The following is a 26,570-nucleotide window of genomic DNA, read 5'->3' as shown; positions in this document are numbered from 1 at the left end:
TTCAAAAGCTATTTTCATGGCAAAATTAAATTACAAAAATACAAATATCATATAAATGCAATAAAAACAAATATAAACAGCAAGTCATATATTTTTTTTAATTTAAATTAACAAAAAAAAATCCAAATCTTTTTCAGACATAACGTCATTAAATATGTCCTTAATTGAAGTAGAACTTGATAAAAGAGCATTCTGCTTGTGTCCAGGACAATCTAATAAAATGTTTTTGACAGATAAGGGAATCATACAAAACATGCATAAAGTTGGGTCTTCACCTTTAAGCAAAAAAGCATGGGTCAATTTGTAATGTCCTTATTAAGAGCTTCGGAATCTACAAACATTGTCTGTTTTCCTAACTGTCAAAAACTAATGGGTAACTAGCATGGATTAGCTGCGGTCATTAACCAAGGACTGAAACGAACCAACGGAACACGAAATATAATTTCTTATCATTCAATATCATAAAACACATTCTCACTTGTGTAATGTAATCCCTTGCTGTCTGGTTTTTAGATTTCTTTCGTTTGAACAACCAAACGCAGCACAGAAGTCCGGCATCGTCCATGCATTTGAGGTAAAGGAGCACCGTACAAAGATGGCGGCGGGTTTGACGCATTTTTAGGACCCCAAGGCGACATCTAGTGTATAGATATCTATGAGTGATAATTAGCTATACTGTGACAGATGCTCTGACGGAGGACGGCGCATGCTCGATGGAGGGAGGCGAGAAGACGATTGTCGCTATGGAAACGTGATGCTGCGGGGATGTCGCACAGAGGCGGGGAAGGACGTGGGAGAAGAAGAAGAAGAAAAACGACGCCAGCATCCCACTAACCCACATTCCCCTGCAGTCCGAAGGACAGGAGGTTGTAAAAGGACGTGCAGATTTCAGTTAAACCCTTAAGGACACAAAAAAAATGGTAACAACTGGCGTGTATTTGTGATCGTGCTTTAAACTGACAGGTGAATTTAATAGACGTGTAATGAAAATGCATCATACCTGCATATGGTGGCAGACATACTGTAAGCGAGGGTCTGAATGTGTTTTACTGTAATGCTGTACGTGTCCATCCGGACCTTATAGCACCGGTAACGGGGTGGATACCGTTCCATCATGGCGCACAAATACCAGGTGAAGGTAAGCGCAGCGCTCACTGATTCAGGGACCGGTAGCTCTTCGGCTCTGTTTGAATTAAACTACACCATTCTTAAAGCATTATAGTACTCGTGTGTAGATGAATCATGGAAAGGAAAGAAGGATGTTTTTTATTGGCTTGTGGAATGAGTGGTGTGTGTGTGTGTGTGTGTGTGTGTGTGTGTGTGTGTGTGTGTCAGAGGGATGGAGGTGACGCAGAATGACATTGGCGAATGACAGTGAGACACAACTGTGACTGAATAGCATAGAGTCCCACTGGAAATGTGAATTCTGCTTATTTAATAATTTCACTATTAGTAATATAAATAATATGAAATAGCAGTAGTACTAGGGCCATGAGAGAGAGCAAGAGAGAGAGAGAGAGACAGAAAGAGAGAGAGAGACGGAGAGCTAGATAGACAGAACGAGAGAGAGAGACAGAGAAAGAGAGACGGAGAGCGAGAGAGAGAGAGAGAGAGAGAGAGAGAGAGAGAGAGAGAGAGAGAGAGAGAGAGACTGCTCCCTTCAGGATAGAAATGTTTCATCAAGGATAATGATCAGTCATCAGATATTGATTTGATAAAATCCTTTAGGACTGCAGTTTGTAAATGTTGCATTCAAAAGTTCAAAAGTGAATATAAACTGCTAACATGACCGAATGGCAACAACCACCACAGACATAGACACAGGAAGAATAAAAACCCATACACAGTTTATCGGTTTGTCTTTAAATGGTCTGTTTTCTTTGTTGCCTTTTTTAAACAAGACATTTCTTCAATTTGCTGATCAGACCAGTGAGGTGTAATATATACAATTCAACTCAATTCAGGTTTGTTTCTATTGCACTCTTAACAATGGGTATCATTACAGAAATATATACATTCATTATATACATTTTAAATGTATAAGTATTTATAATTACCTGCATCTGACTAAATGATGCCTTTAGTTAAATGCAATTAAATTTTTTATTTTTTTTTCATACTTTTAACAATGTCTCAAAGGAGCTTTATGAATATAAAAATCCAGAATAAAAAAATGACATAGTTTAAAATTTAAAGTGTGTAAACCCTAAAGAGCTTATTTCCTGTGTAAGTTTCCTGTGTATGTTACCTGTACAAGTTGAGTTGTGTTTTTATGTGTTTATGGCCTTGTTACATTTAGTTAAACTTAGATATAACACTCAAGTGGAAGCTTTGTCCTAATTTTAAACATACTGATCTAGGAATGACTTTTTTTCTGCCATTCTGCAGTAACCAGTTCAGTGCATTCTCACTTACGAGTCTTAATGAGTCTCCCATTTCTATGACCAACTTCCGTTATATGCATATATCCTTTTCTGTAATCCGTCACTCGTTGGAACATTTGTAGCATAAACAGATTACAAGCTGATCATTAAACTATCTCTAAGTACGGGGGGGGGGGGGGGAGTCTTGAACCCACAACCTTAGGAGTCAAACTCTCTAACCATTAGGCCACGAGTTCCCCATAGCAAATAGCTATACACATTTAGTGCTCCGGCATCTGGGTCAGATTATAAGAGCAAACCCCTGATTATAAACAAAACAACACCACAAAAACCCACAAATAGTATGCCTCATAATCAGATCGGATCAAATCAGATTAGATGCAGTTTTAGTGTCTTTGAGATTGTCTTTGAATTGTGACAAACTTTTATTTTGATGCACTGTACAATGTTCAGGCAAGCTTTCTAAAGAGTGTCTATTCATACCTGTCAGATCAGAATGACGTATTATAAATTAATTACATCCCTAATTCTAAGTTAAACAAATGAGTTTATGATTATTATCTTCTTTTATCAAAAAAACAACATTATTACCAGATTGTGATGGCATCCTCCAAAAAGTCAGCAGGTCGATGTTTCAGCTGTGACACGTCAAGTCAAGTGAAGTCAAGAAGCCTTTATTGTCATTTCAACCATATATAGCTGTTGCAGTACATAGTAAAATGAGACAATGTTTCTCCAGGATCAGGGTGCTACATAAAACAAAGACAGGACTAGGACTTAGTAAGTAGTCCTAGCCACATAAACTGCAACTGTGCAACCTGGTGCAAACAGTGCAAGACAAGACAGACAAGACAGTCCAGGACAAGACAGACAAGACAGTCCAGGATAAGACAGTCCAGGACAAGACAAACAAGACAGTGCAGGACAAAAGGTTACAAGACAATACACAAAATACAAAAAAGACAGTACACAAAAGACAGTAAAAAAAAAAAAAAAAACAGCGCCGACCGACCAGTGTCAATACTGTATGTAAATATTCGATTCAATTCAATTCAATTCAATTCAGTTCACTTCAATTCAAGTTTATTTGTATAGCGCTTTTTACAATAGACATTGTCTCAAAGCAGCTTTACAGAACATAAACATAGAGCAGAAGGTAAACATAATTAATGATAAAGGAAATAACGAATAATAAAAGAAATAAGAATTAACAGAATAAAAATTCTAGATTATTATTAGATATATATAGATCACAATGTGTATGTATTTATTCCCCTATGAGCAAGTCTGAGGTGACTCAGGCAGCAGTGGCAAGGAAAAACTCCCTTAAATTGGTAAAGGAAGAAACCTTGAGAGGAACCGGACTCAAGGGGGAACCCATCCTCATATGGGTGACACTGGGGTGTGATTGTAATATACAGTCAGATAAATGTTGTATTGGTGTAAGGATCATGGACTTCGGATCTCCTTAGTATCACAGAGTCGAACTGGAGATGTCTCAGGATTCTTATAGTCGGCCTCGGCTCAGTGGACGTCCAAAGGCTCCGTCCCACAGAGGACGTTGCGAGCTGGTACAGTGTCTGGATGCCTCGGGATGGGTACAAAGAGAGAAGCAGTGGAAAGGGATTAACATATCTGCTGTTCATAAAAATGTGCAGGTCTGATGTACTAGTGCATGATACTATAGGATGTATTATGTGTACGCCTGACTAAAGAGATGAGTTTTTAATCTACATTTATACTGGGCCCCGAACACTATCAGGAAGACTATTCCAAAGTTTGGGAGCTAAATAAGAAAACGCTCTACCTCCTTTAGTAGACTTAGATATTCTGGGAACTAGCAGTAGTCCTGAGTTTTGTGATCTCAGAGAGCGTGAAGGATTGTAACGTGTTAGAAGACTAGTTAGATACATGGGAGCTAAACCTTTAAGAGTCTTATACGTAAGTAGCAGCAGTTTGTAATCAATTCTAAACTTAACAGGTAGCCAGTGTAGAGATGATAAAATTGGGGTAATTTGATTATACTTTCTTGTCCTAGTGAGAACTCTGGCAGCTGCATTTTGGACTAACTCTAACCTATTTATTAAAGATGCAGGACAACCACCTAGTAATGCTTTACAATAGTCCAGTCTAGAGGTCATGAAGGCATGAACTAGCTTCTCAGCATCAGAGACAGACAGGATGTTTCTCAGCTTGGCAATATTTCTAAGGTGGAAGAACGCTGTTTTGGTAGTATGAGCGATATGATTTTTAAAAGACAAGTTGCTGTCTAGGGGGGCACGGTGGCTTAGTGGGTAGCACGTTTGCCTCACACCTCCAGGGCCTTGGTTCGATTCCTGCCTCCGCCTTGTGTGTGCAGAGTTTGCATGTTCTCCCCGTGCCTCGGGGGTTTCCTCCGGGTACTCCGGTTTCCTCCCCCGGTCCAAAGACATGCATGGTAGGTTGATTGGCATCTCTGGAAAATTGTCCGTAGTGTGTGATTGTGTGAGTGAATGAGAGTGTGTGTGCCCTGCGATGGGTTGGCACTCTGTCCAGGGTGTATCCTGCCTCGATGCCCGATGACGCCTGAGATAGGCACAGGCTCCCCGTGACCCGAGAAGTTCGGATAAGCGGTAGAAAATGAGTGAGTGAGAGTGAGTGAGAAGTTGCTGTCTAATATAACACGAGGTCTTTCACTGTCGAGCTACTAGTAACAGTACATCCCTCTAAATGGGAGTTAAGTTGTGAGAGTTTCTGTGCACTGGTTTTTGGACCTATGAGTAGTATTTCTGTCTTATCGGAGTTTAACAACAGAAAATTGCAGCTCATCCAGTCTTTTATCTCTCTAAGGCATTGAGTTAATTTGGACACTGTGGCTATTTCATCTGGTTTTGATGAGATATATAACTGTGTGTCATCAGCATAACAATGGAAACTAATCCCATGTCTTCTAATAATGTTCCCTAATGGAAGCATGTATATAGAGAAAAGCAGAGGTCCTAGAACTGATCCTTGAGGGACCCCATAATTAACTGGTAATAAACTGGAGGATTCGCCATTTAATTCTACAAAATGGTATCGATCAGACAGGTATGATGTAAACCAACTTTAAGCCTGACCATGAATACCTGCGTAATTTTGTAAGCGATCTAGAAGGATGTTGTGGTCTATAGTGCCAAATGCAGCACTAAGGTCAAGTAGAACTAATAGTGACATACAGTCTTGGTCCGAAGCTAAGAACAAGTCGTTTGTAACTTTAACAAGTGCAGTTTCTGTGGTATGATGGGGCCTGAAACCTGACTGAAACTCTTCAAGGATGTTGCTCTCCTGTAAGAAGGAGCTCAGTTGAACAGACACAACCTTTTCAAGTACTTTAGACATAAACGGAAGATGTGAAATAGGTCTGTAATTTGATAGTTCACTTGGATCTAAGTTAGGTTTTTTGATGAGTGGCCTAATAACTGCCAACTTAAAAGACTTCGGGACGTAACCTAAAGATAACGAGGAGTTAATGATATTAAGAAGAGGCTCACCAGCTTTATATAACACTTCTTTCAGTAAGTTAGTTGGGATGGGGTCTAGTGAACATGTTGTTTTAGCTGTAGTAATAAGTTTATCTAACTCTTCCTGTCCTGTACTTGTAAAGCTCTGTAAAGCCTTAGGTGAGATTGTGTCACTAGTTGCTCTCATATGTTGAGAGTCACCTATTTTATTCCTGATACTTTCGATTTTATCAGTGAAGAATCTCATAAAGTCCTCACTACTGAAATGTGATGGAATAGTGTGTTCAGATTTCTGTTTTTTTGTTAAACTAGCCACTGTGCTAAATAAAAACCTGGAATTGTTCTGGTTATTTTCTATGAGTTTGCTCAGGTGCTCAGCCCTAGCAGCTTTTAGAGCCTGTCTATAGCTGGACATACTGTCCTTATACGCAATTCTAAAAACCTCTAATTTAGTTTTTCTCCATTTCCGTTCGAGGTTACGGGTCTCCCTCTTGAGGATGTGAGTATGACTATTATACCATGGTGCAAGTGTTTTATCTCTAACCTTCTGTAATCTGACTGGAGCAACAGTGTCTCATGTGCTAGTGAATATAGCGTCTATGCTGTTAGTCATTACATCTAGGTCGTTTGAGTTTAAGGGTACAGTAAGAAGTCCAGACAGATCAGGCAGGTTACTTGTGAATCTGTCTTTAGTGGTCGGAATAATGGTTCTACCGAGTCGATAACATGGTGAGACACAGTTAGTCTGTTCTATAGGTAGTGTGTACATTATGAGGTAATGGTCTGTGATGTCATCACTTTGAGGTATGATATCTATATCTGTGACATCTATTCTGTGTGATAATATTAAATCTAGTGTGTGATTACGTCGATGAGTTACACTAGTGATGTTTTGTTTGAGCCCAAGTGAGTTTAGTAAGTCCATAAATGTGAGTCCTAAAGCGTTGTTTGTGTCGTCAACATGAATGTTAAAGTCTCCTACAATTAATGCTTTGTCAAAGTGAACCAATAGGTCTGAGAGAAAATCTGTGAATTCTCTAAGAAAAACTGTGCATACTTTTTTACTTGTTTGCTCTTTGCACACACTGTCTAACCTTTCAGTCATTTTGCTCATACTGTACAATATTTAAATACTGTAAGTTCAGACAATATTGCGTGCAGTAATACTCGAATGAACACAGTTTCTTAGCAGCAGGTCCCTGAGATAGTGTATAAGATTGTGCAAAAACAGCAACAACTGAAATATTGTACAGTATGAGCAAAATGACTGAAAGGTTAGACAGTGTGTGCAAAGAGCAAAAAAGTAAAAAAGTATACAAAACAGCATGTAAACAGTTTGTAAACAGTAAGCATGTAAACAGTTTGATGAATGTAAGCATGTAAACAGTTTGATGAATGTAAGCATGTAAACAGTTTGATGAATGTAAGCAGCATCTAAGCAAGTTGAAAGATGTGTATTAGGAGTGTGTGTATGTGGTATGGGTCTGTGCAGTCCATACAGATGATGTGCGTGTGTATGTTGTGCTCAGTACAGTTCAGTTCAGTTATTAAGGAGTCTGATGGCTTGTGGGAAGAAACCGTTACACAGTCTGGTTGTGAGGGCCCGAATGCTTCGGTAATTTTTCCAGACGGCAGGAGGGTGAAGAGTGTGTGTGAGGGGTGTGTGGGGTCATACACAATGCTGTTAGCTTTGCGGATGAAGCACGTGATCACATACAAAAGATTAGGAGTCATTTTTATTTTCTGGTTGTTAAATCCATAACTATGAGTAAATGAAATAACAGTTCGTTCAGGAAATCAGCTTATTCTAGGCACCTGGGTTGGTGAATTTGTCCATTCCATAAGAGTGATGTAAAAGTACATCAATGTCATAAATTTGTAAGTGTTGAATGCCATTATCTAAACTATTACCTCAAACTTACATGAATTCTGATGTATCAATTAACAGTCCTGAAAAATTTAGTGGCATCTAGTGACCTTAACCAGCTTCATAAAAATGTGGTCTAGAGTCTATTTTCTCCCAGAATGGACAGTATCTGTCAGTGCAGCGTAGCACATTTAGAGAACATGATGAGTTTCAAGTGTAGGAGACCAGCCCTGAGCTCAGCACTCTGTGTTTAGTGAGCTGATGAATTCCAGTCATCTGTATGGGCAATTTGTGCTACTCTAACCACATGTAACAGAACTGATTGCTGTTGGCTTCACGCGGTCATCACGTTTGTCAGGATTGCAGAATTTTCCGTTTCAGTTTCAAATGAATGACTACACATTTCTGAAGGACAGGAAGGCATGCAGTGCTCCGAGCAACTGCTTCTACATGACACTACATCATTTTTAACTGCAGTTTCTAATGCACAAGACATTTCAATCCATATTGTTTTTACATGTTTACAGGGCTCTCAAGTTTTGAAGACAGGCAAGTGTGCCCCCCAAACCCCACCCCCCCCACCCCCCACCCCCCACCCCCCAAAAAAAAGGAAGGAAGGAAGGAAGGAAGGATCACTGACCGTGACAAATACGATGTGTGGTGGGAGAGTGTGAGAAAAGACAAAAATGCGTGACTGTCACTCTCAATGCGTGACACTTGACAGCCCTGTGTTTATATTTTATATTTTATTGCCAAAATGTCTAAATACTTTCTCTCTCTCTCTCTCTCTCTCTCTCTCTCTCTCTCTCTCTCTCTCTCTCTCTCTCTCTCTCTCTCTCTCTCCTGCCTCCAGTCTAACATGAAGAGCATGGAGCGGGAACTCCAGTGCCCAGTGTGTAAGGACATTGTGAAGCAGCCGGTGGTTCTGCCTTGCCAGCACAGCGTCTGTTTGCTGTGTGCATCCGAGGTGCTGGTCCAGAGCGGATACCCTCAGCCTGAGCTGCCCCCGGAGCCCCATTCTCCTGCTTCCACACCAAACACACGTTCGCCACGCCAGGCCCACCGGTTTGTAGATCGCCCATTGCGTCCCGGTAAGGGTGTGTGTGTTTTTATGTAGTAGGGCTGAAATAATTAGACTGTGAAAGAGGCGGTTAAGTGTTTAAGGCCTTGGGCTACTGATTGGGAAGGTTGTAAGTTCCATTTTCAGTCATTTTTTAGAATTGTAACATCATTAGGGAATAACTATGAGGGTTAAAAAATAATAATAAAGGATATCCATTAGATGAGGAGAAGGGAAGAAAAAGAACAGAGGAATAAATGAATAACCTGCTGCTTACTATCTTCATTCACAGGTTTTGGGACATATCCAGGGCGCAGGCGTAAGGAGGGCTTGACCCAGATCATGCTCTTCCCTTGTGTGCCCTGTGGTCGAGATGTGGAACTGGGAGAGAGAGGACTGGTGGACTGTTTGAGGAACCTCACGCTGGAGCGCATAGTGGAAAGGTAATAAGGGAAAGGGTTTTATAATAACACATATGCTCAGAGCATAATGAAAGATTGATCACTTTCTTTTGTTTCAATAAGAGAACTTTGTTAAATAACATTGTGAAATGTCTTATTTCATAATACCAGGTGTGAAGATACCATTGTGTTAGAACGATTTGATTAGGAAATCTCAGACACTAGCTGTTAGATACACCTAATGTTCTGTACTGGGTGATTTCCTATAGTTTATTCTTCCTTTATTAGAGGAATATTAGCTTTTGTTGTACTTTTTGTTCGGTCTGTCTCTCGCTCAGGTACAGGCACACAGTAAGTCTGGGTAGCGTGGCTGTGATGTGTCAGTTCTGTAAGTCTCCTCAGACTTTGGAGGCCACTAAAGGCTGTGCTGACTGCAGGGCGAATTTCTGTAATGAGTGCTTTAAGCTCTACCACCCATGGGGTACTCCACGTGCTCAGCATGAACATGTACAGCCCACGCTCAACTTCAGACCCAAGGTGAGCATTCATCACACTCCAGAAGGATTAAATAAATCTGAATATGCTAACCTTCAGTTGGTGTAGTTTCACGGTTTGGATCATTCATAAATAATTCCTTTTGCATAGTAGATGTATCCCGCTCTGCTTCACAGGTAATTGTACCACAGCAAATTCTATGTCAACTAACCTAAGATTGAAACAACAAAATGCTGTTCCAGTCTATCTCACCAAATCTAATAAACCTTCTAATCCAGCTATTCCACATTCTCCAAACTCCAAACCTTTATATACTCATGCATCTTAAGTAACCTCTTCATTGTGATCAGGGTCATGGTGGATCAGGAGCCTATTCTGGGATCACTGGCATGATGTGAGAATACACCGGGTATACAGCCAGGGTTCCATGTCCACAGACCATCACAGTCACTCACACATAAGGATTAACAGTTTCTGGGAGGTGGGAGGAAACCCCCAAATTTCACACAGACAACTCAAACTCAAATCGTATATGTGACAAATGAAGGCTTGTGTATTCTCTCTCTCTCTCTCTCTCTCTCTCTCTCTCTCTCTCTCTCTCTCTCTCGCTCTCTGTGTTTCTCAAGGTGTTGACATGTACAGAGCATGACCAGGAAAAGTTACAGTTCTACTGTAAAACATGTCAGAGGCTCCTCTGCTCCCTCTGTAAGCTGCGTCGTGCTCATGCAGGTCATAAAATTGCCCCTGTCAGCCAGGCATATCAAGCACTCAAGGTATTGTGTTTTAATGAACCCCTGGGCATATAGATGGATGATTATCATAATGAATGATGTCACACAACCACAGATATGCAGCAATTTTTGTTGTGATCACCACAGCAGTGCAGTTATACAGTGCAATAATAATACTGGCCAGTAGTATATAGACACTTAACCTTTACACCCACATAGGGTTATTCCCCAAACTGACGCTACAGAGTCTGAGCACACAATTGTACATAATGCCTCTGTATGCTGTTGCTTAACATTTTTCCTTCACTGGAACTAAGAGGCTCAAACATTGTTCCAGCATAATTGGTTTGCCACGGTGTGGTTTGTAGTGTCCTGACCTCAACCCCACTGTGCACCACTGGGATGCACTTGGACACTGATTGTGAAGCAGATCTTACTGCCCAACAACAGTGCCTGACCCCCACATTCTCAATCTAAAATCTAGTGGAAATCCTTCCACGTTTTAATGACGACTGAAAGGTGTCCGACTCCACATTAATGTTCATGATTTGGAATAGGATTTTCAACAAGCAAATATGTGCATGCTGGTCAGGTGTCCACATACTTTTGGTCATATAGTGTATGTTTATTAGTGAAGGGCAAATAATTTCTTTCAATCTGCTAACTCTTAGTGCATGAGTAGTGCATCAGAATCAGAAAGAGCTTTATTGCCAGGCATGTTTTCACATGCGAGACATTTGTTTTAGTGACAGAAGCTCCACAGTGTAGCAGAATGACATATACAATATAGACGAAATTGTATGTACACATGTACAGGTGTGAAATGTGCAACTGAAATATACATATACAAATATATGTGCAAATGTGCAAATTTAGCAAATAGTGCATGTTGTATTTGATAAGGATGTTGCAGTCTCACCCTTGTTTCATGCCCTCGTTTCAGTTAACCACAAGTAACTGGTCTATTCCATTTGTTAGTACTATTTGACATGCACTTTATTCCTTGCCTTCATCACTGGATAGTTTTTTTTTTTAGCGTGTTCATTTTTCATTATTGATTTGTTAAATTTGTTACTGAACTATTTGTGTTTTCTTCTAGGAAAAAATCAGCAAGGAGTTAAACTACATTCTGTCCAATCAGGCTATGGTACTGACTCAAATCACACAGCTGGAGAATGCCATCACCCAGACTGAGGTAATGCTCCCCGTAGTATTAACTACCACCAGTCTTGTTCTCTGTGTTCTACCCACTGTTTACTGCTTTAAAAATGTTAGGCATGTCAGCCAGCTATTTACAAAAATCTAAGAAATGTTTGGATCAAAATAAAAAAAAAAGATACATCTGAATCATTAAACACAAGTATGGACCTGTGTTTGTCTTTATGTGTGTAGGTGAACAATGTTGCAGCCCGGGAACAGCTCTCTCAGTGTGTGAGGGAGTTGATAGCTCTGCTTTCGGAGCGGCAGGTCATCCTGGCTCAGGCCCTGGAAAACTCACGGCATAGGCGGAGCGAGGCTTTATCCAGTCAGGTAGCAGAGAGGCGCAGCTTACTGGAACATGCTGGCCTGATGGCATTTACCCAGGAGCTGCTGAAAGAGACAGATCCAGCCTGCTTCGTACATGCAGCCAGGCATACATATAACAGGTAGACACTCACATATTATTTTAAATATAAAATCGATGGCGTGAATATGGCTAGCAAATCAAATCAAATAAAATTTTATTTGTCACATACACACGCATATAGAGTACGACATGCAGTGAAATGCTTTTTGCATCTGTCCGGTATTCAAACATAAGGAGTGAAATTTGGGATAAAAAATATAACTAAAAGTAGGTAGATAAATAAAAAAGTATAAACTATATAAAAAGAAACTATATAAAATATGAAAATATAAAAATATAAGTGAAAAATAATGTATATACATAAATATACATAAATGCATATGGTTTTAATTATTGTCCTTAAAGTGTCCATGTGCAGTGTGTATAAAGTGGTACTGTGCTGTGCAAGTCCAGAGTTAAAGTGACAGTCCAGAGTTAAAGTGTCAGTGCGAAAAAGGTGTGCAGAAAAACAGTGAAGGGGAGATGTCCAGTACTAGATCCAGATCTAGATCCAGATCCTGGGTGTTTCCTGGTTTAAAATTCAAATGGCCTGCAGGAAGAAGCTTCTCCTCATTCTCATTGTGTTTGCTTTCAAGGAGCGAGTCTGCCACATACTGGTGTGAAAGGGTGGCTAGCATTCACATTGAATCAGAAGGTTGATGAATTTTGTAACCTGCATTATTGTTCAAGAATTAGAAGAGTCCTATCATTTGAGACAGCAGGGAGGATGTGTTGGATTTCCTGCACCTAGCAGGAGCGACACAGGCACTACTCATTCAAGTGTGGGAATAGCCTTATGCCAGAATTTGCATGTATTGTTCTTGAAAAACACACATGGTCCTGAAGACAAAAACAACAGGACTTTACAATATGGTTGCTCGCCATTAAGTGGTAAACCTTGAAAAGAATCTGTGATCTGAAACATTGTAAAAATGAAAGTAAGTATTTTACAGGTTCTCAAGTGTAAACCATTTCTGTGGACTCTACCAGAAGTATCAAAGGTAGGGTCTTCTTGAAACTGTTTAGAATCTCACCGATCGGAAAATTGGACCAAACCTTCTATACTTCATTTAAGCAAGAAAATATGTTGAATAGAGCCTCTCCTTTTGATCTAAGGATACCTTTTAAATAGCACCTTTATCCAGGAAGAAATGCAATCTCTAGGGCAGAGCATCAACTGAGCCCTCATGGTGGGGAGGATTAAGGGGACTCAAAAATGTACCTGAAGTAGTTGGTAGGTGGAACCCGCATGTGGTCTTAAGGACTTCTTAAACTTTACTGTTTTCATATATGTAATGAATTTAAATAAATACATATAAGTACGTTTTAGGTTTTAATATCACTTACAAGAGTAAGGATTTGAGAAACTTTGACAAGGACCAAATTGTGATGTCTAGATGATTAGTATCCTGGTATGCAGTTCTTCATACCCACCAAAAGTGGTCCAAGGAAGGACAACTGGCGAACTAGTGACAAGGTCATGTGCACCCAAGTCTCACTGATGCAAGTGAGGAGCAGAAGAGCAGAGGATCTGCCTGCACTCACGGAAGAGCTACTTTTAGCACAAATTGCAGAAAAAGTTAAAGCTGGCTTTAATAGAAATGATGTGAGAACACACAAATTATTGCAGCTTGTTGCATAGTCCCATGCGGATCCCTGTCCACTACTAAAATCAACTACATTGGACACATGATAATCAAAACATGACCATGGGACATTGAAACATGGAGTCATCCTATCGCACTATTAGAAGAAACCAACAAAGGCATTGTGATGCTCTGGACAATGTTCTGCTAAGAATTCGGTCTTGGCATTCATGTGGATGTTACATTCACCCAAACAAAACCTTTAGAGGTCTGGTGCAGTCAATGCTTTGTTTGATGAACTCTGTTTTGGTGAGAGAAGAAGGACCTACACAATATTCTGCAGTAGTTTGGATGTTATGTCTGATTAGAGCATTAGCTCTGTCTCTTTGTCTCTGTCTGTCTCTTGCAGGCTGGCCCAGTCAATTCATTCACTGCAGAGTTTCTCTCTCTCTGCTGATCCTTCATTTCGACACTTTCAACTGGACATCTCAAGAGAGCTTAAACTTCTTACTGACCTAAACTTTATTCAAGGTGAGAATCAAACCCGATGTACACAAAATAATCACACCTTTAGAACAGTAAAAGCACGACCTGCAAAATCACCTCACCAGACTTCATGACCTATTTTCTGGGAGAAAGACTGTGACTCCTTAGAGTGCTTTTTGTACCATCTCTGAGAGGTGTCTCAGGTCTAAATTTGGCAGAGAAGCCTTTTACACAGTTTTATTGACCTATGTTAAATGTGTGCCCTTTTTTATTTTGGTTAAAGCTGTGAGACTGAATCCAAACTAAACCTTGCTCATTTCATCAGCTCCTTTAGCCCCTGTGATTGACACCCAGCACACTCTGGCCTATGATCAGCTTTTCCTGTGCTGGCGACTGCCGCAGGAGTCATCCCCGTCCTGGCATTTCTCTGTGGAGTATCGTCGCCGGGGTGTGGTGCCAGGGGGTGGGACAAGAGCTGGCCTCCGTGGAGGGTTGACTGGAACCCGCTGGGGCTGGCAGAGATTAGACGAGGTCACTGGATCCAGCGCAGTTATCACCAGCTTGGAGATGGACAGCGTGTATGTGCTCAGAGTGAGGGGCTGCAATAAAGCCGGCTTTGGAGAATACAGTGAAGAAGTGTACTTACACACTCCACCAGCTCCAGGTAAACACACAGCATGTTTTCAGCAGGAAAAAACACATGCAGCTGCAGTCTTGAGAGCTATGAGTGACTGAGTGAGTGCTTGCGTGAGTGCGTGCATGAATGAGTGAGTGCGTGATTGAGTAAATGTGTGTGAGTGAGTGAATGTGAGTGAGTAAATGTGTGTGTGTGAGTGAATGTGTGTGAGTGAATGTGTGTGTGAGTGAGTGAATGTTTGTGAGTGAATGAATGTGAGTGAGTGAATGTGTGTGAGTGAATGTGTGTGTGTGAGTGAGTGAATGTGAGTGAGTGTGAGTGAGTGAGTGAATGTGTGAGTGAATGAGTGAGTGAATGTGTGAGTGAATGAATGTGTGAGTGAATGAGTGAGTGTGCAAGTGAATGAATGTGTGTGAGTGAATGTGTGTGACTGAGTGAGAGTGTGTGAATCTGTGTGAGTGAGTGAATGTGAGTGAGTGAGTGAGTGTGAGTGAGTGAGTGTGAGTGAGTGAGTGAGTGAATGTGAGTGAGTGAATGTGTGTGAGTGAGTGAATGTTTGTGTGAGTGAATGAATGTGTGAGTGAATGTGTGTGAGTGAGTTAATGTGAGTGAGTAAATGTGTGAGTGTGTGAGTGAGTGAATGTGTGTGTGAGTGAATGAATGTGAGTGAGTGAATGAATGAGCTGTTTTGAAGATATTTATATCAGTAAGACTAACACTTACATTTATACCTAGTAATTTCACAATTGTCTATAGATTGAAAAAATACTTTCAAATTAAAGCTGACATCATTCAGCATTTTAGCCCAGTTTCCAAATTGTCTCATTTCATGCATAATTAATTTTGCATTGAACGTTTGGTCATTACTAAGCTCGTCTACATGTTTAAGTTACCATTTCTTTTTTCTTTTTAGAATGATTTGTACATGAGTGTACAAATCATTCACAGTGTGGTTAGTGCTCTGTTTGATTACTGCTCACCCATGAAGCGATTCTCACTAACTCATCTTTTCTCTCTTCTTTTTGCCCAACATGTCTCCTCTGTCTACATTTTATCCACTGTACACTTGTATACACTTTCATCCTTTATTTTTCTTACTCCTTATCTATTATGTTTCATTTTCTGTCAGCTTTTTATACTTGCTTTTTTATTCTCTTACTGTGCATGAGTTGTATCCACCAAGCTGACTTTCTTTCTCTCACCAAGATCCTTGTCATTGTGATGTATTTTGCTATAAGATAATATTTGTCCTGAGTACCAGTGAATTTGGTAATTTCATGTCATGTGGAAGCCCACAGATACCAAAAGTAAGCATGAAGCTATCTGGACAAATATTCATAATAAACTAGTTAAAAGAGCATGACCTAATGAATGCAGACTTAGGCATATTGTACATTTCTTGTGAACTGAAATCTCCCAAGATCTTACTTACTTCTTAATCTGTTAAAAACAAACAAAAGAAATTCTTCCCTGTTGATTTTTACACAATATTTGCAGTCTGTTTGTGTAAATACCATCTGTTCCTCCTTTATTGTCTCTGGCTGTTTTCCTGATAGCTGCCCTTCTGCCTTGCCTTTTGTCATTTCTACCACAAAATCAATCAATACTGTCTTTCCTCCAATCCCTCCCTCAATTCCACTACTTTCTTTGTCTGTTCTCTTTTCTTCTCCTTTTCACCTCTTTGCTGATCACTTTTTCTACTGCAATTTATTCCCACTTGCATCTCCTCTCCTCTTCCTCTCCTCCCCTCTCTTCTCCTCTCCTCTCCTCCTTTACTCCTCCATCAGTACTAAATTACTATTTGGACTCACGTTGGGGTCTACATGCTGATAGACTAGTGGTGAGTAAAGAGCAGCGCTGTGCCCGCAGTGTGCCAGGCCTCTCTCTTCTGCAGGCAGCTGACCGAGCCCTAACTTCCTGTCATCTGACCGCTGACCTGCTGGTGGGTGACGTGGCTGTCACCCAGGGTCGTCACTACTGGGCATGCTCAGTGGAGCCTGGATCATACTTAGTTAAGGCAAGTTCAGCTTCAAACTTGAACATAGTGTCTAACAAACATGAGAGACTCTAATCATGATTGTGGATGTTGATATCACAGCTTCCTCCAAAAGTGTTGGTACAGCAATCAACATGTGTTAAACTTGACACCTTTAGTGTTACACCAACCAATGTTTATGTGAGCAAAAGTATTGGAACAGATGGTATTAAAGTAAATAACACAATATTTGGTTGAGTATCATTCTCACCTGCAATAACTGCATCAACCAGATAAGCCACTGACATCACCAAACTATGCAATCATATCTTGTGAAGCTTTTCCAGATTTGTAGCGCCTCTTCTTTCAGCTGTTGTTTGTTTTTCGGGGGTGGGGGGATCTCCCTTCAGTCTCCTCTTCAAGTTAAAATTTTGTTACATACACAACTTTATACACATGACATGTAGCATTGTAAACAGTCAGAATGAAAATATAGTAAGAATAGAACTACAATAATATTACAATAAAAATTTACTGTACAGATCTGTTGTCCTGGTTGAGGACCGGTATGGCCTGTGGGAAAAAGGACATCCTCTGAAGTACTTCTCTGAGAGTCCACTGGTTGGTGGTTTGCATTGAACTTCACACCATTTGGTCTTATGGATCTTCTCATCTGTGAATCAGCCAGCTTGACAATGGTGGTAGAGTTTGTAGTGGACACACATTTGTAGATGTACGGTAAAAACAGCAGAAGCTCAGGACACAACCCTGGGGGACTCCATTGTTGAGGTTGAAGGAGGGAGAGATGTGGCTGTTTACTGTACTGTTTATGGTCTGTCATTCAGGAAGTTGGAACTCCACTGAGACAGGGCTGGACTAAGTCTCATGACCTCCAACTTACTGAACTATAGTCAACAAACAGCAATTTTACATCATTTCCCTACCTGCTGTTCAGATAAATCAGTGATATGTGTGAAGTAGGTGTGAGATGCCATCCTCAGTAGATTGGGATTCAGGGTGTCATTTAGTGAAGAGGTAATGAAGTCTCTGACCAACCTTTCACTACCTTAATACTGAGGTCAAGGCTACTGGGACATGGGGCTGAGAGGGATGATGAATGGGTTTTTTGCTCTAGAATTAGCAATGATAGCAATGCTAGAACTGTTAGCTGCAGCCTTGAGAATCATCTTTATTCACCGTTCTGGAGGGTGGTATTTTATAGTCTTACAGTATATCATTTTCTGATCTTGGACAGGAATGAGCTAAAAAGCATACGAGAGCAGGGTCTATCCTATTCTGGGAAGTGAGAGGTGGTAGCTCAGTGTTTAAGGTGTTGGACTACTGATTGGGAAGTTGTAAATCTGAATTCTGGGACTACCAAGCTGCAACTGCTCTGCCTTGAGCAAGGCCCTTAACCCTCAGTTGTATAAATGAGATAAATGAAGTTACTCTGGTGTTTGCCAAATGAAATAAATCTAAATGTACTGTAGTCTTGTGTAATCAGACCTTCACACTGGCACCAGAAGGTCTGGGTTCCATTAGCAGCTTTTATTTGCCAAGGATCGCCTAAGAGGGCGTCTGACTGACAGGCAGAGCAATCAATCACAGTTTATTTTGTTCAGCATTGTTTAAGGACATGAGACTGTAAAGTAAATATCTCTGTAAAAACATAGCAGCCTACAACCGTGCAAATGAAGGAGTCTATACCATGAACCATATCATGATACCATGATCATTTGTTAAATCTAGCATTTGGCAGATCCTTATAAACGCTCATTGTTATCATTCTCACTCTCTGCCAGGCAGAGATCCACCCTGTAGGGTCTGTGAGTCTAGGTTCCTCATATGTTCTGGTTCAAGAGCAGATCTTTCATCTGCTCTTGAACCAGAACATTAGGTCATCTTGGTTCCAGAACTGTTGTTGCTCTATATCTCAGGATAATTATTTTTAATGTGTTATGGCCTCTATATATCTGCTCTTAAAGCCATGCCATCTTTTCTCAGCTTCAAAATGGCTTTATCCCATATGCAGCTGTCTGTTTTTCATTATTCTTTTAGTCTTTGCAGTTGAAGCCCAGGACTTAATAAAAGATTGGAATTTTCAGAGATGTTCATTGTTAAAATATTCTTAATCATGGCAGAAGCAGCTTTTATTTGCCAAGGACCAATAACTGTCTTACTGAAATGTAAAATGTAAAGTCAATATCTCTATAAAAACAGGCCAGCATGCAACCACAGACAATTTCTTTAAGAAATTAAATAAGAAAACATAAATAAAAATAAGAACTCCACATAGTTTGGAAAATTTTCAGAGCTGTTAATTGTTCCAGTCAATTTTTCATCATTTACAAATAGGTTCAAACTAATTAGTTAAAAAATGGTGCCATCTGAAGCTGAAATCATCTCGTACATCTTTTGAGCTCAAGCCCAAGGTCAGCTGAACTGACCTTGCCATTCCAATTTCGGAGAGGACTTTATATGTATTATCTTATGCCTGACTTTTTCTCGAATGCTTTTTCCCCGTTTGTATGCTGAAGGTTGGTGTTGGTCTGGAGTCAAAGCTTCAGGAATGGTTCCACCTGCCACAAGACATGGCCAGCCCACGGTGAGAACCCAAAGATTCAGATTTTGAAATTGTGCATAAAAGGCCTCAATACATCTCCAAAGAAGCACATTTTTGCTTATTATGGATAAATATAGTGCAATCAGTGACCTTTAACCGCTTACAGTGTGAATGGGGGATTGAGTTTCATCCAGTCTTAAAGCAAATCCTTAAAAGTAGAGAGGTGGTTACTTCTGTTGGAAAGACACTCCTCTCCCATTGGTTATCATGTTTTCCAAAGTAAGATTAGCAGTATAATTCTTTAATCAGACTACAAATCTGCCATTGCATTGATGCAGGGATGTAATGAGCACAACACCATCTGAATTGTGTCAGAGTGCAGTGAGAGTAAGAGTGAGAGTGAGGGTTAGTCTCCAGAAGGGAGTCTGACTCATATATAAAGCAACCAACTATTGTTTGTTTTGTTCAGCATGATGTTCAAGGGCATGAAAATGTCCTCCTGCAACAGGCCAGAATGTAACCGCAGGTTGTTTATTTAAAAAATAAGTCTGTACCATGAACTTCACATCATTTGTAAAATCCAGCGTTTCGCTGATCCTCATAAGCACTTTATGTCACAGTTATAAACACGATGACTTCCCTCTTGCATGAGGGAAGCAGAGTGTCATGATGGCTTTGTTTCCATTTTTTTGGAAATCCTGTAGAATCCAAACAATCAGATGATGACTGTCAAACCTCTAAAGAATATGTCAAAATGTTCTCACTTTCATAATAAACCCCACCCACATGTTGCTACATCATTTCAGATGCTCTGAACATTTAACTTTTTCTGTGCAGGTATGACCCAGACAGTGGCCATGACAGTGGGGCAGAAGATTCTTCAGACTCTCTGCCCCCTTTCACCTTCCTCACAATGGGTATGGGTAAGATCTACCTACCTGCCTCTGCCAATGCCCACCACGGGACTGTCAATCACAGGGACATCTCCAATGGCAACAGCCCGTCCTCGCCGGCTGGCGTCACTTATCCACTCCCTCCCAGGCTGGGGGTGTGTCTGGATGTCGAGAAAAGCCGTGTCACCTTTTATGATGCTCATTCTCTCCGCCCACTCTGGGAGGGTCCAGTTGACTGCTCTGCTCCCGTCTGTCCCGCCTTTTGCTTCATTGGAGGAGGGGCTCTGCAGATACAGGAGCTGGTGGTGAATCGCAACGCGGACCAGACACCCGTCAGAAGAGTCACCATCCAATCCCGGGTCACTAAAATGAGCTGAGGTAGTTAACTGGGTGACATATCAGTAACACCAGGCTATCTTAGTAATGTTGTTTTTATATTTCATATTTACAAATGATTTACAAATGAATAATTTTTAATTGCACTGAATATGCAATTCAACTTTATTATTATTATTATTATTATTATTATTATTATTATTATTATTATTATTATTATTATTATTATTATTATTATTATTTGCTAGTTTTACACTATTTTTGATAGGGCTTTATTCCTTTACACTGCTTGTGAATTAATGTAAAAAAAAAAATCATAAAATGACTCTTGTGGCCTATAACTTCTTAATCTGTATGTAACTACAGCTGTAAATAGAACTTCTTTCCTCTACTCTTTAGTACACTTCAAGGGTTTTGATAATAATTTCTCTCTGGTGTAATCAAAAATGATTTCCAGCTTTAACCTCGTTACACAACTCACATATCGGACCTGAGTGTTAGATGTACATCCATCATTCCAGTGACTCGAAAAACCAAAGTCAGATTTTTTCTCTCCATTTTCAATTCCATTGCTAGCTGATCTTTGGTGTTGTCTATAGAACCGGCAGAGTTGATGTGTATCTACTATCAGAATGTACAGATTACATACGGCTAATACACTGAGTGAGATATTTAGGTACAGAGAAAAAGAACATAGGCTGTAAATATAAACCAGCTACATGAAACTTGTTATTGCCAAAGTTCATTGAGATGCTTACTTTAATTTGCTGTGTAGAAAGACCTTTATTTCTTTTCAGTGACAAGAATGGAGTAGTAACATTCTGGTTACATCGTTAATGCTGAACATTCTATTGTTTTACTAAAGAAATACGTAAGCGACGTATGAGAGTATAATGTGAGTATGCTACCTCATCCTCATTATGTAGATGAGGAAAGATGTGTGTGTGTGTGTGTGTGTGTGTGTGTGTGTGTGTGTGTGTGTGTGTGTGTGTGTGTGCGTGCGTGCGTGCGTGTGTGTTTGTGTGCATATAACCTCACACTTTTATGCAATTTCTAGCTTGTAGTTCATATTTTTAACAGAAAGACAGTGGGCTTGATTTTGCTGTACTCTTTAAGCTGTGCTTCTTTCAAATGCTGTATACTTTTAAGAATAAAAGGATGTAGACGCCTGCTGGCGGAATATTAATCAGATTCCAAGAATGAAATGTTAAAAATATGAAATAAAGAATAAGTCTGTAACATTCGAGTCCTTGTGTTTAGCGCCGCAGCCATCAGGCTTTCATCAGAACAGGCACTACAGTGTTCTGAACACCAGGGGGCAGCAGTATTCTAGACGCTATTCTAATATACTGTATATTCTCAGCCTAAAATCTGAGCCAAGTAAAAAAAAAGTGGATTCTACTTGTGTACACTGGATGTACTGGTGTACCCTGGATCTACTGGTGTACAATGGATGTACTGGTGTACCCTGGATCTACTGGTGTACACTGGATGTACTGGTGTACCGTGGATCTACTGGTGTACACTGGATGTACTGGTGTACCCTGAATCTACTGGTGTACACTGGATGTACTGGTGTACATTGGATTTATGGGAAAGAAAAAGTACAGCCTTCTTTAATTTTATATTTTTATTGATCAGGTTTAAAGAACAATTATGTGGTCCTCAAGATAATCTATAAACAATCAAAGAACCTCAGGTGAAAAAAAACAAGAGCCATCAAAAACCAGGTGGGAGAAAAAATAAGAAATAAGTAAACCATTCCTGCTTTCACAAACATTAAGACAGGAATCAACATCCAGGTGATAACTAGTGAAAAACAGTAATTTAATGAATCATCAAGAATGTGAGAACCTCTAAAAGCAGAACCTTTGGTAATTTGATGTTCTGAAGGTTGAAGAAAGGACAGTAACCTCATCACATGTGAAGGCCTTTGCAAAATGATCTGAAATTAACCATATTACAGTCCGACCCATTTATTTATTTATTTATTTATTTATTTATTTATTTATTTATTTATTTATTTATTTATTTATTGTCCCCTGAAATCAAGTGTTTGTTTATAGAAGTTAGTGCAGGCCTAAAGCCATAGACTTGAAAGAGGATGTACTTTCTTTTTCCCATGACAGTTGCTCATGTTTAGTATCTACCACATTAATCTGTAAAAATAAAACATAGCTTTACGGATTTCCATGGGATCGGTTTAATCAGTCCCTGTCTAAATGTGGCTGGAGTTTTGAGAGTAAGGATTCCCTATGGATTTTTTTTTTTTTTTTTTTTTTTTGCTGCTTTTGGAAAATGCATATGTGAACACCACCATGTGTCTTTAATTGCTGCCATCTTGCATGGTATGTTTCAGTTTAAGCAGACATTAAGAAAAAATAAAAAGGAACGAGTAACCCAGTGCATTTTCCCCTATGAATAATTGCTGAATTTATAAGTATTTGGACAGCCTTGACAGCCCTGTGTTTATATTTTATAGCCAAAATGTCTAGCAATCAGCCTGCCTTTTGACCTACATATGCAATGGCTGCAGTCATGTCCTTCACTCCAGATCCATCTGTTTCCTCAAGACTCCACCTTCACCTGACTCACATCATTCTATCTCCTGCTCAGACTGATTCCATCTCCCATATTCTGTCACCTGTATTGGCTCTCCTTTTCTCATTCCATAACATCTCTCTCTCTCTCTCTTTCTCTCTCTCTCTCTCTCTCTCTCTCTCTCTCTCTCTCTCTCTCTCTCTCTCTCTCTCTCTCTCTCTCTCTCTCTCTCTGTGTGTGTGTGTGTGTGTGTGTGTGTGTGTGTGTGTGTGTGTGTGTGTGTGTGTGTGTGTGCGTGTAAAAATCTGTAACAGATTGCATTCAGGCAGACTGAAGGTATGTAGCCACAACACCACATGTATTGCTAGCCTCTAATCTCTGCAGGAAGCCTTAGCCGCGTGGGCCAGTGGGAGAGAAAACGGCAAACTGCAGCAGCTTTTCCTCTGTTTAACCTGCTGCAGTGATCATTTGATAAATCCGGCCCTTTTCTTGAAAGCCCACTCTGTGAGTTGGTGAATATTTTGCTGGAGACATGTGATCCATTTCTTACAGGATTAAGTATGTTTTTTCATCTATCATCTCTTTTATATATATTTAATACATGATTGTTTCTGAGTTAATAATTTCTCATACCTGTCATTGATTCACCACAAAGCCTTTTCATAAGTAATGAAATCTCTTCTAACTTAGACATTTCTATCCCAGATAAGTAAATCTTCTAAAATGATCGTTTGTCAGTAGTGATAAAGGACATTTTTATGCTACATCCGTTACCTCTCATGTTGGTGAATCCAGGTCTGTACAAGTTCCAAAACACCATATTCCATAAAGTTACAAACATTAATATTTATTGAGATAAGGTTTAAAATACTGATTTCATGGAATGCCAGGTTCAAAGAACTGTTCATTTGTGTAGTAATAAATATTCATTAGTATCTTCAATTTTGTTAAAACTGAATTTCAGTCAATACAGTACCATTTAACATAAATTTTGGTAGCGATCTGTAATCCTTAAAGTGAGTGAATCCCTTAATCTGAGCTTGATTGGTTTCCACCCACACAATGGCAGGGGAATAGCAGGGATTTTCATCATATTAAATAAAGCACTGGATTCTGCTGTCATGATCATTTCTCCCTGTTTATTATGCGTTTATCAATCGGAACACCTGGAAAAATTATGCTTATAGATTAAATATTATCACATCCTTTTGCCTAATAGTCACAAAATGTCTACTGAGTAGCTGTGAAAAATAACCCATTAGTTGACTTGTTTGGGGAAGATGAATAGATAAAGCATTGTTTCTGCTCTTCCCCTGAAACAGATTGATGTTAATCCTGTCTTGTATGGACTAACAACATTAAACAGAGCCATATGTCACACTGCTGTTAATGCTGTTAGCTGTAATGTTGAACCTTTTGAGAAATAGCAAACTAAATAAGATCCAGTTGATCTAGAAATAAGACAGAATAATGTAAAACACACACACACACACACACACACACACACACACACACACACACACACACACACACACACACACACACACACACACAGGAGGACGTCAGGTGAGATCTATCAAAAGCACTCTGCTGAATCACAAATGATTAGAATGAATGGAAGATTTAAACATTTCATGTAAAACCCCTGTTAATCACCAGAGGCGCATAAAAAATACATTCGAGTTCAAGCTCATTGAGTTCAGTTCATTGAAATGAAAGGATGTGTCTGTTACAGCTATAAAAATCTTTATTTAAGACTTCCATTTCCAGCTAGATGTTTTTTCTGCTCACTTTAGACCATGCTGTTCTACGAGAATCTGTGTTTAGTCTGACTTTATAAAGATGATGGCCAAGTATAACATACCTACGGTTCTGTTTTTACTAAAACACCTGTTTGGTCATCATGTTACACCTACAACTGTTTGGTACTTAAACCTCACCTCAATTCATTTCTATGAAGAAACACAAGTACATTTAAACAATCTAATGGAAACACACGGGTCAATTTTAAACTTAAATTGTTCATTAATGAGTACGTCAGAGGTGATGGTGTTGAAGAAGAAACCCTGAGAGACTCGAAAAGGAACAGTGTGTACCAGGAAATTCTAGTTACAACATGAAGCTTGTTAAAGTCAACTCAAGTGCAGAAATGTTTGTCATCTCCATATTTTCTATGTATTACCATCTAAAGCAATCCCATGTTTCTCCAGAATGAACTACAGCATCAGGGTGGATCAGACAGGTCAGGCAGAAGTGAGCAGAAATGGGAAGAATGGAGAGAGAGAGAGAGAGAGAGAGAGAGAGAGAGAGAGAGAGAGAGAGAGAGAGAGAGAGAGAGAGAGAGAGAGAGAGAGAGAGAGAGAGAGAGAGAGAGAGAGAGAGAGAGAGAGAGAGAAATTAAATAGAAATAGCCTTTACTGAATGTGTTTGTTTAATCCCTTTCCTGTCATAAAGCTCTCCACTCTTCTCTTTCCACTAGATCTTTCCACTGTGTGGATTTGTGTTCATTCAGCTACAAGAGCATCAGTGAGATCAGACACTGGTGATGTAAGAGTGAGGAGGACTGGGGTTTCAGTCTCTGTTCCAGTTCATCACAAAGGTGTTCAGTGGTGTTGAGTCAGAGACAGGGCTCAGTGCAGGACACTCGAGTTCTTCACTACAAACTTCACACACCATGTCTTCATGGAGCTCTGTGCTCTGTGTACAGGGGCATTGTCATGATGGACCAGGGTTCGAGTCTCTGACTTCCAGTGAAGGAAAAATGTAAGGTTTACAACACAGAGATATATAATACGAATATGTGTTTCAGAATTTATGATAACAGTTTGGAGAACTAGAGTGTGATGATCATATAGTGTATATTATCCAGACAGGTCTTCAGATATGCAGAATGATGATTAAAAGGTGAAATGTCTTACAAAAGCCAGCATGAATATTGATTTCTTCAAAGCACAATCAATTTCACCAAATTTACCCTGGCTTAAGTGGGACACAGAAGAGGTGAGGAGACTTAATGTGCACCAAAATATTAAAGAAAATAAGGCACAAACCCACTCAGATTTGGACCACAGTAAAAATATGAACCCCACTGAACAGACCACTCATTTGCTTTTAATTAAATAGGATTTCAGTAATTAGTTTTATTTATTTGGTGGCAAACAATAATGAAATGATGAAAATGTTCAATTCATTAACTCCATTGAGATTTATATCCAGTAACAATAATGAAAGTTAATGATAGGAAAATGTCCTGAAGACAAACTCACACAGATTTCCCAGAGGAATCTTTCATTTGTTCTTTGTAAGTTCTGCATGACTTTTTAAGTCAAAATTAAATTACAGTTTTTTTCATTCGCTAACAAGTGTTTGTCCAAACAGTTGTCACATTTTCAAAACTCTAAAACACAATTAGCACAGCATCAGTCTTTTGTGGCCATACCATTCACACATTTCATGTCCTTTTCACACAATATGCAATCAGTGAACACATTTCCACAATGCTTACATTTTCTTAACAGACAAGCTAT

General features: G+C 39.6%; 1 protein-coding gene across 3 annotated transcripts; it reads left to right on the top strand.

Annotated features, from left to right (window-relative positions):
* Nucleotides 1–705: 705 nt before the first annotated feature.
* On the top strand, nt 706–21,721 carry trim46b (tripartite motif containing 46b). 3 transcript variants are annotated; one of them, XM_027143776.2, is made up of 12 exons: nt 706–920; nt 8,587–8,824; nt 9,086–9,236; nt 9,533–9,731; nt 10,316–10,462; nt 11,520–11,615; nt 11,813–12,066; nt 14,022–14,143; nt 14,424–14,762; nt 16,523–16,752; nt 19,248–19,315; nt 20,111–21,721. In XM_027143776.2, the coding sequence occupies exons 1-12, from the start codon at nt 918–920 to the stop codon at nt 20,541–20,543; spliced, it is 2,280 nt and encodes a 759-aa protein (XP_026999577.1). In that variant the 5' UTR covers nt 706–917; the 3' UTR covers nt 20,544–21,721. The 3 variants fall into 3 exon arrangements, with proteins under 3 accessions (XP_026999577.1, XP_026999576.1, XP_026999579.1); XM_027143775.2 differs by having other exon boundaries at nt 706–1,138; XM_027143778.2 differs by lacking the exons at nt 19,248–19,315; nt 20,111–21,721 and having other exon boundaries at nt 706–1,138; nt 15,865–16,665.
* The last annotated feature ends 4,849 nt before the right edge of the window (nt 21,722–26,570 follow it).

This window comes from Tachysurus fulvidraco, chromosome 7 (assembly GCF_022655615.1).
Source record: "Tachysurus fulvidraco isolate hzauxx_2018 chromosome 7, HZAU_PFXX_2.0, whole genome shotgun sequence".
Taxonomy (NCBI): domain Eukaryota; kingdom Metazoa; phylum Chordata; class Actinopteri; order Siluriformes; family Bagridae; genus Tachysurus; species Tachysurus fulvidraco.
The sequence above is the reverse complement of the archived record's forward strand: the minus strand, read 5'-3'. Positions and strand labels throughout refer to the sequence as shown.